The sequence below is a fragment of the Diabrotica virgifera genome, chromosome 7, assembly GCF_917563875.1.
Source record: "Diabrotica virgifera virgifera chromosome 7, PGI_DIABVI_V3a".
Taxonomy (NCBI): domain Eukaryota; kingdom Metazoa; phylum Arthropoda; class Insecta; order Coleoptera; family Chrysomelidae; genus Diabrotica; species Diabrotica virgifera.
In genome coordinates this window covers 234,566,115-234,580,142 of record NC_065449.1, presented here as the reverse complement: position 1 = coordinate 234,580,142, position 14,028 = coordinate 234,566,115, and the positions used below count along the sequence as shown (strand labels likewise).

The 14,028-nt window shown below is 32.2% G+C and overlaps 3 protein-coding genes across 3 annotated transcripts in view; 2 read left to right on the top strand and 1 right to left on the bottom strand.

Annotated features, from left to right (window-relative positions):
* The window catches only part of LOC114348105 (uncharacterized), a 300,717-nt gene that overhangs the window by 69,117 nt on the left and 217,572 nt on the right, over positions 1-14,028 (top strand). The window lies entirely within an intron of this gene.
* The window catches only part of LOC114325692 (uncharacterized), a 357,661-nt gene that overhangs the window by 197,634 nt on the left and 145,999 nt on the right, over positions 1-14,028 (bottom strand). The gene's annotated exons all lie outside the window — the stretch shown is intronic.
* On the top strand, positions 3,708-11,670 carry LOC126887688 (uncharacterized). The gene is made up of 2 exons (XM_050655338.1): positions 3,708-4,299; positions 11,393-11,670. Exons 1-2 carry the CDS (start codon positions 3,879-3,881, stop codon positions 11,653-11,655), a joined length of 684 nt encoding a protein of 227 aa, XP_050511295.1. The 5' UTR covers positions 3,708-3,878; the 3' UTR covers positions 11,656-11,670.

Here is a 14,028-nt window from a genome sequence, read left to right as displayed (position 1 = left end):
TCATACAAAATGTTTAATAGCACTTCCAATAGCAACACTAAAGTTCGTAGTGTTAAGATCGCAACACACAAAATTGGTTTCATGTTTAATAATGCCCTGACCTATTAGATTTTTGCACGAACCCTTAGATATTATTAGAGTTTTTTTGCTGGAGACTCATTGAAAAGGCAACTTCTAGATGTGTATCCCCCTAAAACATCGAAGATTTTTGCCTTTGCCTATGATAAGTGGTTCCTCATTTTCTTCCGTGTTTGCTCAGAATAGAATTGTATTTCGTTATTTTGCAGTCTTTCTTCCAGGCCACTTATCATTTTCCAATGTATATGTTCTTGTTGGCAACGCACAATAACAATCCTAATACAAAGAGGATATCTAACAGGAGAAGCATATATTTGGTTTCAGTTAATCTTAAATTAAGGGAGCATGAGTTAACATGATTAGTTCAACGTGAAAATACTGACCAGCCAATACCTTTTGGTGAGTGACAACTTTCTGAAAAGAGCTAGGGGAGGAATACCAAAGTACAAGAGGCTGATATTGATATGACCCAAGATCAAAACTTAGAGAAGACTACGGCTTATGGAGTTAAGTGTAGAGGTAATTCTGATGATCTTTGTGTTCGATTTTCTCAAAGTTGTCCAAATTTTTCCGTTTATCTTTGATTTATTTATTCTTGCTTTCAGCAGTTTGGTGCAAATCTCTTAAAAACAAAAGATATGGTAAGCTTCAACAGTTAGAAGGGAGCGGATTTATATGCGATCAATTTTGAGAAAACATGCGCATATATATGCAGTAAAAAACTACGAAATATACGCAAGATATGCACAAAAATTCAAAAAATGCGCATTTCCAGAAACCACAAATTATTTGTTCTATTCTATTCTCGGGGGTTTTTTTTATAGGGGAGGGGGCGGCAATCTTATTTATTATCTTTCAAATAAAATCATTATTTTTTATATATGCAATTTATTCACATTTTTTACAAAAACTGATAAAAAATAGTTACCAATTTTAAGTAAAACAACAATATCACTATAATATATCTTCTATTATAATTCACTACAATGTGTTTTTGCAATTTTTTACGAGGAAGCATTTTTTTGATCAGATAAAATATTTTTATAACTTGAAAAACTCTTTTCAGCATCAACAGAAGTAATTGGGGCGTATTTAAAGTAACTTGTTAAAGCCGGAAATTCTGCACCAATATCAATTTCAAAATTTCCATTAAAAATTTAGCATATGTCCTCCAAAGTTTTAAAGCCATTATTTTTTTTTAAAACCAATTCTAATTTCTTTTTAACTGAATTACCGATTTCACCGGGAACTTTTGAAATGTTTGCTTTAAAATTTCTAACTATTTCGACGGACTCTGTTAAAGACATTTTCCGCTTTTCTAAATTATTTATAATAATTATTTATAACTATAATGCGTCTAATGATTGGAGAAGCTTATTGAAGGAGGCCAAGGCTCGATTTGGGCTGTAGTGCCATTGGATGGATGGATGGATAATGCGTCTTTATAAAAGTTAGCTGATTTGCCAATGAAGTTTTTTAACAATATGTTGTGCCTTTATAATAGCAGCACTGTCTTCGGCGTTAAATTCTAAAAGCAATTACTTAATGTTCAGCATAAAAAATTGCGGCTTCCAACCAAATTCCCCACCTAGTCAGTACTGGTTCGGGAGGTAAAGGTACATTAGGTAATTTGTTCCTGTACCTACAACTGGACCCGTAAAGGACTTTTGACGACTACTTTTTTACACTATTTATTAGTAGTACATTTACAGTTGAGTCCGCGAGTCTTTACCCGTGCGTCATCATTTAAAGCATACGAAATAAGTCGGAAATCTATTTCACGCAACAACAACTGACAGAAAGTGGCTACTGTTCCAATTACGGGTTTTATTAAAAATTTGACGTTATCAAATATATAGAATGTCAAATGTAAGTTTTGGTTCAAAATTTTTGTGCAGAATTACAGCTACATTTGAAGTAGCTTAATAAATTCTTTTATTATTATTGATTAATAAATAAATAAACAATTTATAAAAAAATTTAATAACATATTTTATTTTTGTTATTTTATTCACTTCAACTGACTGACAGCCACAAAAGTAAACAAAGCAGAAACGTCAAACAAATTGTACTTAAAATATGAAAACATACCGAATCGTCTTTTTTTGTACCTATCTCTTTTCAATGCACTGAGTCTAGATGGTTCATAAAAATAACATGTGTTTTTACTTAATAACAAACGGCAGCTGGTTTGTCATGAGTTTCATGCGTGGAAGAGAATGATGCTAGATAAAAAGTATGTGTTTTATCTCGCCAGGTATTAATGACGCACGGGTAAAGACTCGCGGACTCAACTGTACATCAGGGAATTCACCCCTAATATGTTTCCCTAATAATTTCCGTTAGAAAATCGTAAAACTGTGGGTAAAGGTGTAAATTCTCTTAACAATAGGAGATTTAAATTAATCACCAGAATTATAGGTAGCTACTATAGTTATTTGCCTAACAAGTGCAGAAAGTCATTCTTTTCCGCACGCGACTGCAGTTTGCCGAACGACGCGAAGCGGGAGTTCGGCAAGCAGTCGAGAGCGCAAAAGAGACTTTCTGCAAGAGTTAGGAACAATATTTTTTCTAAGAGTTTTTAAAAAATTACCAAATCTTAATCAATTAATTTAATTAATATGAAAATACATACACAAATTAATTCTTTGACAAGGTTCTTAAAACCAAACTTTCAATATAATTAGTTAGCATGACGACGATCTTGGTTTCCATGACGATGATTCAAAACAACTGTTATTGTCTACCGATTTGACTTTCGAATATTATGTCAAAATAATTTTATTTCGTCGAATTGTCGCATTAATTTCATTAAAACAAGAACACAATAAGATATATTTGAACTAAATTAGTAAATAATATCTAAATATTAGTTTATTGCATGTATTATAATTACTTTAAGGCCATATTAACGTATCTAAATTAACACGCGTGCGATAAAATAAAAACCGGGTGCGGAAAAGTAACACGCGTGCGGAAAAGTAACACTCGTGCGAAAAAGTGAAACTTTCTAAACTAAAATGCGTGCGCGAAAGTAGACATTTTTGCACGCTCGTAGAAAAAATATAATAAAAGTAAATAAAATTCGGATTTCCCGGTAAACCATCCTTCATCATTTTAACATCCTACAATAATTTTATAACGGCGTACTGTAAGCACTATTGCTTTGTGTAAAGATCGGGTATTTTCTAAGAAAAAATGAAAAGGCAGTGAATGAGCTATCTCTCTTCAGGTAGTTCTCGGATTAATAGATAGGACAGCCTATGCGGGTAAATATTTTGTGCCGAATTAAAAATAATTTTTTTTGACTTAAATGTTTTTAAATAGGCACAAAATATGCACGTTTTTTAAAAAATATGCAAAATTTAGTAAAGTTCTCAAATAGGGGAAATATGCATGCAATATGCATTTTGCATTTAGCATAAAATCCGCTCCCTAGTTATTAGTGTAAAAAGTTTGTGATGTAAATCAATTAGATATCGAGCGACAAACATTTTGTTGGAGATCAACAAATGTAGACTTATTAGATTTTATTCCCTCCCTTACTCACCTTCTCCAAACTCAGACCCTGGATAACATACTTACAGATTTCCTATTATACAGCAAAAATTATCTTTTTCATTTAGTCTACTGATAATTCGCCACTTTGAATTAAATATCTCTTCTTGTTGTTATCAGTTTATTACACAACAAATGCGTACCAATTGAAGGTTTCGATAACAAATCCTTTTAAAAATAAAGATGTTTCGAAACTAGTAGTAAATAAATTAATTTTTTTTTATTTTGTGAAAGATAGTACAATGTCCGTGAATAACATTGAATCTCTTTGTTCTCAAAGAGTTGGATACAATAAAAAGATTATTAAAACTGATACGAGTAGTTTAGTACCAGAAGGAGAAAACTATGGGGGAGAAATGGTAAAATTGAATCTGGTGGTCCAGGACGAAAACAGCAATCAGAGCGAAGAAATACATGTAGTGGTGAAAAAAATTCCTCCCTCGGAAATATATCAGGAAATATTTAATATCCAACATACTTTTAGAGCTGAGATTAATTTCTACGAGAAACTTGTACCGCTGTTTCAAAATTTCCAGAGAGAAAATAATGTACAGGATGTTTTGGATTGTTTTGCAAAATTTTATGGCAGCAGATTGAATTTGAATGGATCAGAAGAAGTTGATTTGGATGCTGCTATAGTTTTTGAAAATTTGAGTATTGCAGGTTAGTAAGATAATTGTTGTAAAATGCTAAACAATCATAATATGACCAATTTCTTCATGATATTAATATAAATGATGTATTGTTTTAATAAACGGCACAAGTAGTTTCTATGACTAGTGTTATTCAAAATTGATTGAAAGAGTGTTATTGAAACAAATTATGTATATAATTTCACTTCATTGTTGACATTGAGATCACGTGTCACTGTCACTTGATCATGATATCTGTGGATCAAACCCTATAGAGTCGTACTTAAGGATCGGACGGGAAAGCATTTAACAATGTTGATCATGAAACCTAATTGATATTCTGAGAAAGGCGATTCTTGACGACAAGGATCTCTGGATTATGGCAAACCTATGCTATGGTTAAACAGCAAGAGCTAAAAGACAAAAAGCTTATTAAAAGTGAAGTGTGAAAAACAAAAGAGGTATTCAAAAGTGGTGAATCTTTTCACACTCCTCTTCAATATTTACTCTGAGGCAATATTAAAAAAATGTAAAATGTAAAAAACCTTGATAGTAAATGAATTAAGTAGGTGTTTAAGTAAATGTATAAGCGTGCAAAATTTCCACTCGGTTTGTTAATTATCGAATTTCGTTAATAATTATTGTTGTTAAAAGAGTAGGTGCAGAATTTCGGGTCAATGTTTTTTAAATGCATTACTTTTTTTCAAATCATGAAAAAACTAATTAATAGTTTTGAAAAATTTAAATGCAGAATGGAAGATTATATTATTACCGAAGGCCCAAAGTACTTTAGAATAAGCAAAACGTTTCTTCTCAATGAAATATTGGAAATTAAGAATTACTGTTAATTTTCCAATTAATCTAATGTAGGTAATTTAAACATAATTGCCAAGAAATTTTGCGCCTACGATGTTAAACATTATCAAAAGATTAAAAACGTATTGCTGCCCACCACGGTATGCTTCTACAGTAATTTAGCAAACACCAATGGATTCATAAGCATTAAAAGTATAAAAGAAGAGTGAGAAAAACAATTAGATACTTTTGCAAAATAATAATATGTCTAAATAAGCCGTTATACAGGGTGTCCCAAAAAGATTGGTCATAAATTATACCACACAGTCTGGGGTCAAAAATAGTTCGGTTGAACATAACTTACCTTAGTAAAATTGTGCTCATAAAAAGTTACAGCCCTTTGAAGTTACAAAATGAAAATCAATTTATTTTTTCAATATATCGAAAACTATTAAAGATTTTTTATTGAAAATGGACATGTATCATTCTTATGGCTGGAACACCTTAAAACAAAATTATAGTGAAATTTGTCCACCCCATAAACATTTTATGGGAGTTTTGATCCCTTAAACCCCCCCCCCCAAACTTTTGTGTACGTTTCAATTAATTCATTATTGTGGTACCACTAGTTGAACACAACGTTTTTAGAACTTTTTGCCTCGTGTAATTTTTTCGATAAGCGAGTTTTTATCGAGGTGCCGCTTCTTTTTTAATATATTTACATAAAAATTTTATGGGAGCTTTGTTCCTTTAAACCCCCAAATGTTTGTGTACGTTCCAATTTAACTATTTTTGTGGTACCATTAGTTAAACACAGTGTTTTTTAAACTTTTTTGCCTCTTAGTATTTTTTTGATAAGTCACCTTTTATCGAGATGTAGCTTCTTTTACAAAATATACCTACCTAAAAATGTAAATTACAAATACATTTTCAGATTATTAACAGGTCTCTACGAGTATAATCTTACTTACCATACATATACAGATATGTGGTGGATTCGAAAAGTATTCAAAATATCTCGATAAACACTGGCTTGTCGAAAAAGTACTAAGAGGCAAAACTGTTTTAAAAACAGTGTGTTTAACTAATGGTGCCACACTAATAATTAAATTGGAACGTACACAAAAGTTTGTGGGGGTTTAAGGGAACAAAACACCCACAAATTTTTTATGGCGTACACAAATTTCACTTTAATTTTTATTTAAGATGCTGCTGCCATAGGAATGCTACATGTCCATTTTCAATGAAAAATCTCTAAGAGTTTTCCATATGTGAAAAAAAATTGATTTTCATTTTGTAACTTCAAAGGGCTGTAACTTTTTTGTGTGCACTATTGTATATAGGTAAGTGAGGTTCAATCAACCTATTTTTGACCCCAGAATTGGAACGTACACAAAAGTTTGGGGGGGGGGGGATTTAAGGGAACAAGACCCCCATAAATTTTTTAGGGGGTACACAAATTTCACTTTAATTTTTATTTAAGATGCTACTGCCATAAGAATGCCACATGTCCATTTTCAATGAAAAATCTCTATGAGTTTTTGATATATGAAAAAAAATTGATTTTCTCTTGTAACTTCAAAGGGCTGTAACTAACTATTTTTGTGTGCACTATTGTATATAGGTAAATGAGATTCAATCAACCTATTTTTGACCCCAGAGTCTGTGGTATAATTTATGACCAATCTTTTAGGAACACCCTAATATGTGGTTACAAATAAATATAATAGTATTGTATTTTTTTTATTATTTTTCTTTGGTACATTTTTCTAATTAGATCGACTACAAATCTGCTTAAAACACACATTTTAACGAAAATCTGAACCTTCTGCGACTAATAAAAGCCAAATTCTTTTTATTTTAAAATTGAAATTTGTTTTGAAAAATCTATTTTGCTTATAATGAATAGTAATAAATAGAGTTAAAATTTTCGCAGATTGTCAATAAAAACATTTATTTTATTTTATTATACAATTAATAAGGTTACACTTCATGTAATTTGAAATACCTAAGTGCTTTTAAAGTTTTGGTCTGGAACTTGCCAAGGGGAGTCCGCTAGATTCTGATATGGGAACTTCCAAATAAAGCGCTTTAATAAATTTACAATACCTCCGTTCCTTTATATTCTACATTGAAGTAACTCGATACTCGACGAAATATCAGAAAATGTTTAAATTATTAATAGAACCCAAAAATTGCTGTGGCATACGCTCGATTCTCAAAATATGAATAATATACTGAGGGTTCCATACCGATGAAGTTTAGTACATAATATATCGACGCTGTCAAGCCAAAACGGCATAAACGATATTAAATTGATTTTTCAGGAAACACAAAAAACTGATTATTTTTATTTTTACCAATTCTGCTTATCTGCACAGTGATTCAAAAAAATTGGTGATTTTTTTTTCAAATATTAATATATTGTGAACATTAATGTGGCTGAAAATACTGTCTGAAATAAATTAAAAACTATAAAATAGCGCTTATGTCCAATCAAGATATAACATTGGTGAATATGCCAAACTTACCTCTGGCGTTTGTGTCGATCGCATCGTTGTAAGGTTAGTCAATATGGCGCTTAAAAGGGATATATGCCATTAATGAAAAAAGAAACGAAAATCAAAAATTGTCGTTTATGCCAACAAGAAAAATGATGAAATTACGAAGATTTTTGATAGGGTTTATTTTTTATTAATCAAAAATACATTTTAAGTTAAAAACAAAACCTTAAATTCTTTAAACATGTTTTGGTGCTAGGATGAAATACTTAAAAGTAAATATGAAATACTCAAAAGTGGATATTTAATAATAAGTAGCGGATTCTAATTCATAATCACTGTCAATATTTGGTTCAACATCCGTATTGATTTGATTGCTTGTATTTTCCTTATTTTGATCACTACTTATACCGGCATCCAAACCATTATCTGCTGCTAAGTTGAAACATGATGTGAGATCGTGACTAAATATTTCTTCTTCTACTGCAACGTCTCGTGGTTCCTCAAAGATGATAATGTCATTGCTAAAAGCTTCTGCAATGTTGGCATTATAAATATCATAAACCTCTAAGGGGAATATAGGGGGATTATTGCCAGTCAGTATATCATTTTGTACTGATTCGGTATATGTTTTATTTTCATTTAGTAAGGCCATTATTTTTTTACTTTTGCTATTCATATGCAAAAAAAATGGCATAAACGCCAAAAGTCGATCGCCATTTTTAGCTATATAAAATTGATTTGAACTCTATGCTGTAATACAAAATGAATTGTTCATCACACTAGTACAAAGTTACAATAGAATATTTTAAAATAAACTTTTTATTTGCGAAATTTTTAAATAAGAAACCTGCACAAAATACCATTGAGGAATGGCATTTGTGTCAATCACGATGTAAATATGTGGTTTTGGCATAAACGCCTCATAGTTTTTAAAGAAATTCAGTGTGTTTACGCTTCAAAAATCAATACAAATTGAAAATATTATTACAAAGGTAGATAATGCCATGTTACTTATCCATAAAAATTGTAAAAATACATACCTTTACTATTATTACTGGACCGAAATGTACACAATGATAATCTTACGGGCACTGGCGATTATGTCAATCGGTGTTCACGTCGGTGTTCACGTGCGTGACTAGACTGGCGTTTATAAAAATTTTAAACCTATATTACACCTATTTCACTTTTTCTGCGGTTATTCCGCGTTGACTGTCTGGTGCGGAAATTAAAATCCTCTTTTTTAGTGCAGCTAACTAAAAAGTGGTCATTTTGGCGTTTATGCCGTTTTGGCTTGGCAGCGTCGATATGTATATGCAAGGAGGCTACTAGCAAGAAATATTGTTGAAATTTTGAAAATTTTTCTTTAAAATCTAGCATCGTACAGATTTATTTACCATGGGGTCCAAAAATGTTTCTCCTTCACTCACAGACTAATTGCAGTTGTAGTTCTAATAGACTACAGGCCCATGTCCAAAATGGATGGGTCATATGAACCACCAGGTGACGTATATAGGACGATATAAGAGCATAAAATAATAAGATTCAGCACTATGCCGTCACTTATAAGCAGTCCAACTGAGTGCTGGTGAGAATTCAAAAGTGCAGGTAGAGTGGGTACATTTTGGTCATATATTTTTGTACGGAATTTTACCATAGATAGATCCATGAAAAATAATAAGAAAGCGCGCAGTGCCGTACAAAAATGGCGATCCACAAAGTTGGTATTTTTTTTGATTTTCTGTCAATTTCCAGGGTAAATTTGGTCATTTGATTCTGTACGGCATCAGTTTCATACTGTTTTAATACAACTTCTAATCCATTATTCCGCAACGCCGTACAAAAATCATGCAGCAAGGGGAAAATCGAGGCTTGCAATCCCCTCTCTTTCCGTGGTCCGGGGGGTGATTTGAAAAAGTACGGCTTCGGTTCCAAACATTAGTTAGCACTCAAAAGTACTATTAAAAATAATGCCCTCAAAAAATTATTGTTCATTTGAATGTATATTAATACTTATGTTAATTTCATGGTATACTTGATTTATAAAGCTAAAAAAATCATTTGACTCTGTACGGCAACTTTTTCTTTAACATTATATTGTAAAATAAAATTGTTATATAGTATAGCCGTTCAAAGGAAACTGTTCTAAAAAAATTATAGAGAAATACAAAAACAGAAATTTTTTAAAATATTGCCACAGTTGAAATATTCATAGATTAATAAAATATAGCAATTTTATACATATATCCTTTGTTTTAAATAGTATTAAGATAATTATCTTAGATAAGAGAACAATTATTATTGATAATATATGATAAAATCATTATGACGTCTAACTGAAGTGAAAGGGTGTGTAGGTATATAATATCCAAGAATTGAAACTGTAAATCCCAGTGTCAACAGTTTTGTATACTTTTTGGTTTAATATATACTTCAAGCATTATTGTTACATGTATATAATTGATTTGTTTCATTGTAATGATGTGAATAAATAAAACAACTATTATTTTTTAGAAAAATTACTACTAGAAAACGACTACTTAGCACACAGTACAGTATTATAGGCAGGTGTAGACAATATCCCTACAAATGCTAAACGTCGTAACATAATGTTGCTCCTTAAGCGATATAAATATATGTAAATTATATTTATTTAATATTTTTATTACTTTTTTATCAATATGAAATTTCAGATTTGTACGGCGTTAACTTTTTATAAATTATTGCATTAAGTACAAATGAACTATCTAAATGCTGCATAAACAAATATCGTCATAAATTTCATACATTTCATTATATGGATTTTTCGTACATTTCATTCTGTGGATTTTTCCTTGAGCTTTTTTTTCCTACAAACCTTTGGACCAACGAAAATGTACGGCATGTAAAATAATGTTATCTATGCATAAAATACTTTCAAAATAAATTAATTTCATGTTGTTTCAAATCACCCCCAGGACCACGGAAAGAGAGGGGATTGCAACCCTCGATCTTCTCCCCTTGTCGCGTGATTTTTGTACGGCGTTGCGGAATAATGGATTAGAAGTTGTATTGAAACAGTATGAAACTGATGCCGTACAGAATCAAATGACCAAATTTAACCTGGAAATTGTTAGAAAATCAAAAAAATTTACCAACTTTGTGGCTAGCCATTTTTGTACGGCACTGCGCGCTTTCTTATTATTTTTCTTGGATCTATCTATGGTAAAAATGCCGTAAAAAAATATATGACCAAAATGTACCCACTCTACCTGCACTTTTGAATTCTCACCAGCACTCAGTTGGACTGCTTACAAGTGACGACATAGCGCTGAATCTTATTATTTTATGCCCTTATATCGTCCTATATACGTCACCTTGTGGTTCATATGACCCATCCATTTTAGACATGGGCCTGAAGTCTATAATGAACTTTTTGTAAAATCGCATGACATTGCATTTCCCTGGTATTCAACTGCATTCCACTAAACACACTCCAGACCAAAAATCAATCCATATCCTTTTGCAGGCCTAGACAGTGCTCAGGCTTAGATTTGATGCTAATTACATGACAACTTCAAGTGAAACTTTTAAATATACACTAGGTTAATGTGAAGCACGACACAATATACCTAATTGGTGTATGTTTTAAATAATAATATTGCCTTAAACTAGAAATGTAAAAATGTTACTGAATAGCATTGTTCACGTTCAGCCTGCTCTATCAAGTGTCTTCATGAATGTCTCTATATCAGCAAGTATCTGGAATATATTTGATGCAAGACTTGATAATAAATGATAACAAAAACGGGATCAGAAATAAATGATATAGCAAATAATCTTTAGGTTTCAGAAATATTGACAGACTTACTGGCTTTAATTTTGAAGAGACCCAACTACTGTTAAAATATTTGGCCCAGCTTCATGCTGTACCATTAGCAATTAAGATCAGAAATCCTGAATTGTTTAAGCAAGAAATAAGACCACATTTAAATAACGGTCTTCATGGGAGTGGTGGTTTTGAAATGGCTCTTCCTATAATCGAGGCAATACTTAATGAGTCTCAAAAATGTGCACCTCTAGTACCAAAGGTAAGTAATTCATACTAAATTTTACAACTCAAATTATGGAGAACAAACTTCCTGTGGCAACATTCTGAATCCATCATTTAGCTCGAAGGTACTATTTCTTTGGTTTTCAAACAGTTTCTCTAGGCCTTCTTTCCACATTCTTGTTTTTCTGTGTCCAAGATGATGTTTCTATCAGAATCAATTAGATTTCCTCTCTGCCTCCATCTTAGTCCTCCTGTGACTTCTTTAACTTTCCTTTGTAGATTGTAGCAATCATACTTAAAATTCGCATATTTTCTTTGCTTATTTTGCTTTTACTTCTCTGATTTTTCTTCTCATAATTTATCTTCCTTTCTAGTAAGCGTTTTCCTTTACATTCTGATGTACTCCTGTAATATGTTTGATCTTTTGTGTTTTGTCAGAGTCGTCTATAATTGCGGCCACTTGGTCGTTTAACATGCTTTGACCTCTTCTTTTTGTACTAAGGTGTTTTAACATACGTATGTCGTATGATTTTTGTAGTTTCTACTCGGAATACTCTGACACCAGAACGTGGTCCATCTCCAAGTCTACTCCGGGATAAGTCATGACAGATGTGAAGCTATTTCGGAATCTTCTACATATTTACTGAAATGTAATCCTATTTGATTTTTGATGATCCTTCCGGGTCTCTTTTGAGATAACTTCTACAGGTACATTATTTTCAAGCTGTTAATTGGGTGTATATGTCGGCGACTAGTTCTGAGTCTTCTGCGAATTTTTCTAGGTTTCTTCTCTCGTTTCTAACTCCAAGTCCATGTGCTCCCATGTATTATCCCAGGGTCCAAACTTGACTGGCGATTTTCCATAATGATGAGAACTTTCTGTCATGAAATTATCTGTACTTCTTTTTCTTCACGGACCATATCAGAATTATCCGACGTTGGTGATCACTATTACGAGGGCTCGATCTTCTGCAATATGGAAAAATAGTTTTCCACCTACCTCTACCGAAAGTATACTTTTCCCGACCTGATTGTAGGGGGCAAAGTTGTATTTTTCCTCCCTAGGGAGGAAAAGTAAAAGTGACGTCATGGTATTTCATCCATGAAATATAACTTATTGACGCCCTGTACAATATCTATTTTCTATTACGTAAGTATCTATACATTTTAACGTTTATTTATAAAACACCCTATATTTTGCAGAATGGTAAAAAACAGTAAATTGTTATTTTGATTTAACAATGTTTACATTAATAATTTGATTTATATTTGACAGTTGACAGTTATATTGTACCTACTTGTTAGTTTTAGTTCTAATAAATTTTGTTGGTTAGTTACATAAATAAATTAGGTAAAAATAAAAAAAATTACTTGTTATTTGAGGAAGGTGGAAAAACCATACGTATAACATGGGAGTAAAGTGCCTTTTCCTCCCTTGAATTATTACTGCCCTCCGCTGCGCGTCGGGCAGCAAACTTCATTCTCGGGAGGAAAAGTAGCACTTCCCTCCCTTGTTATACAAATAGCTATTCCTGCATTTGATATCTGAGTCGATTCACGAATGTTTTTTAACCAAGAAACTTGTTTTCTTCCTACATCTCTACGGTCATCTATTTTGAGCTTTAGGATCAGTTGTAATATTTTATATCGATTTCCCCTCACTATGTGTCCGAGATAAGACATATTAGGGTGGTTAATAGTCTTTAGCAGTTCTCTATCTTTTTGACCATCTTTAGTACTTCTTCATTAATTTTTTACCACAAAATGTGGTAACTACGGAACCATTTCACTAATTTCACACCCAAATAAAATTCTGTTGAGAAACATCAAGTGTCGCATGCAGACGTACCTGGATAGACAAATACCACAAGAACAGGCAGGCTTCGTGAAGGGTAAAGGCACAAGGGAGCAAATTCTTAATATGCGACAACTCATTGAGAAAGCACGTGAATCCAAAATTCCGATGATCATCTGCTTTCTGGATTATCAGAAGGCATTTGACTGTGTAAACTGGACAGTTTTGTGGAAAGTTCTACATGGGATGGAGGTTTCTGATCATCTGTCAGCTCTGATGAAAAGCCTATATGAGAACAGTGAAACTAGAATAAGGATTGAAAACCACAAATCCGATCCTTTTAAAATAGGTAGAGGAGTCCGACAAAGATGTATTCTATCTCCAAGTCTTTTTAATTTCTATGGGGAATATATAATGAGAAAAGCACTCGACAAATGGAATGGCGGTATTTCCATCACAGGAAAGAAGATCTCAAATCTCAGATAAGCAGATGATACAACATTAATAACTGCATCCGAAGAAGAAATGTCCAGCCTGCTGCAGCTAGTGGAAGCCGAAAGCCGAAATATGGTCTCAAGATCAATAAACAAAAACAAAAATTATGATAGTAGAATATTCAAATTCACTTCAGAC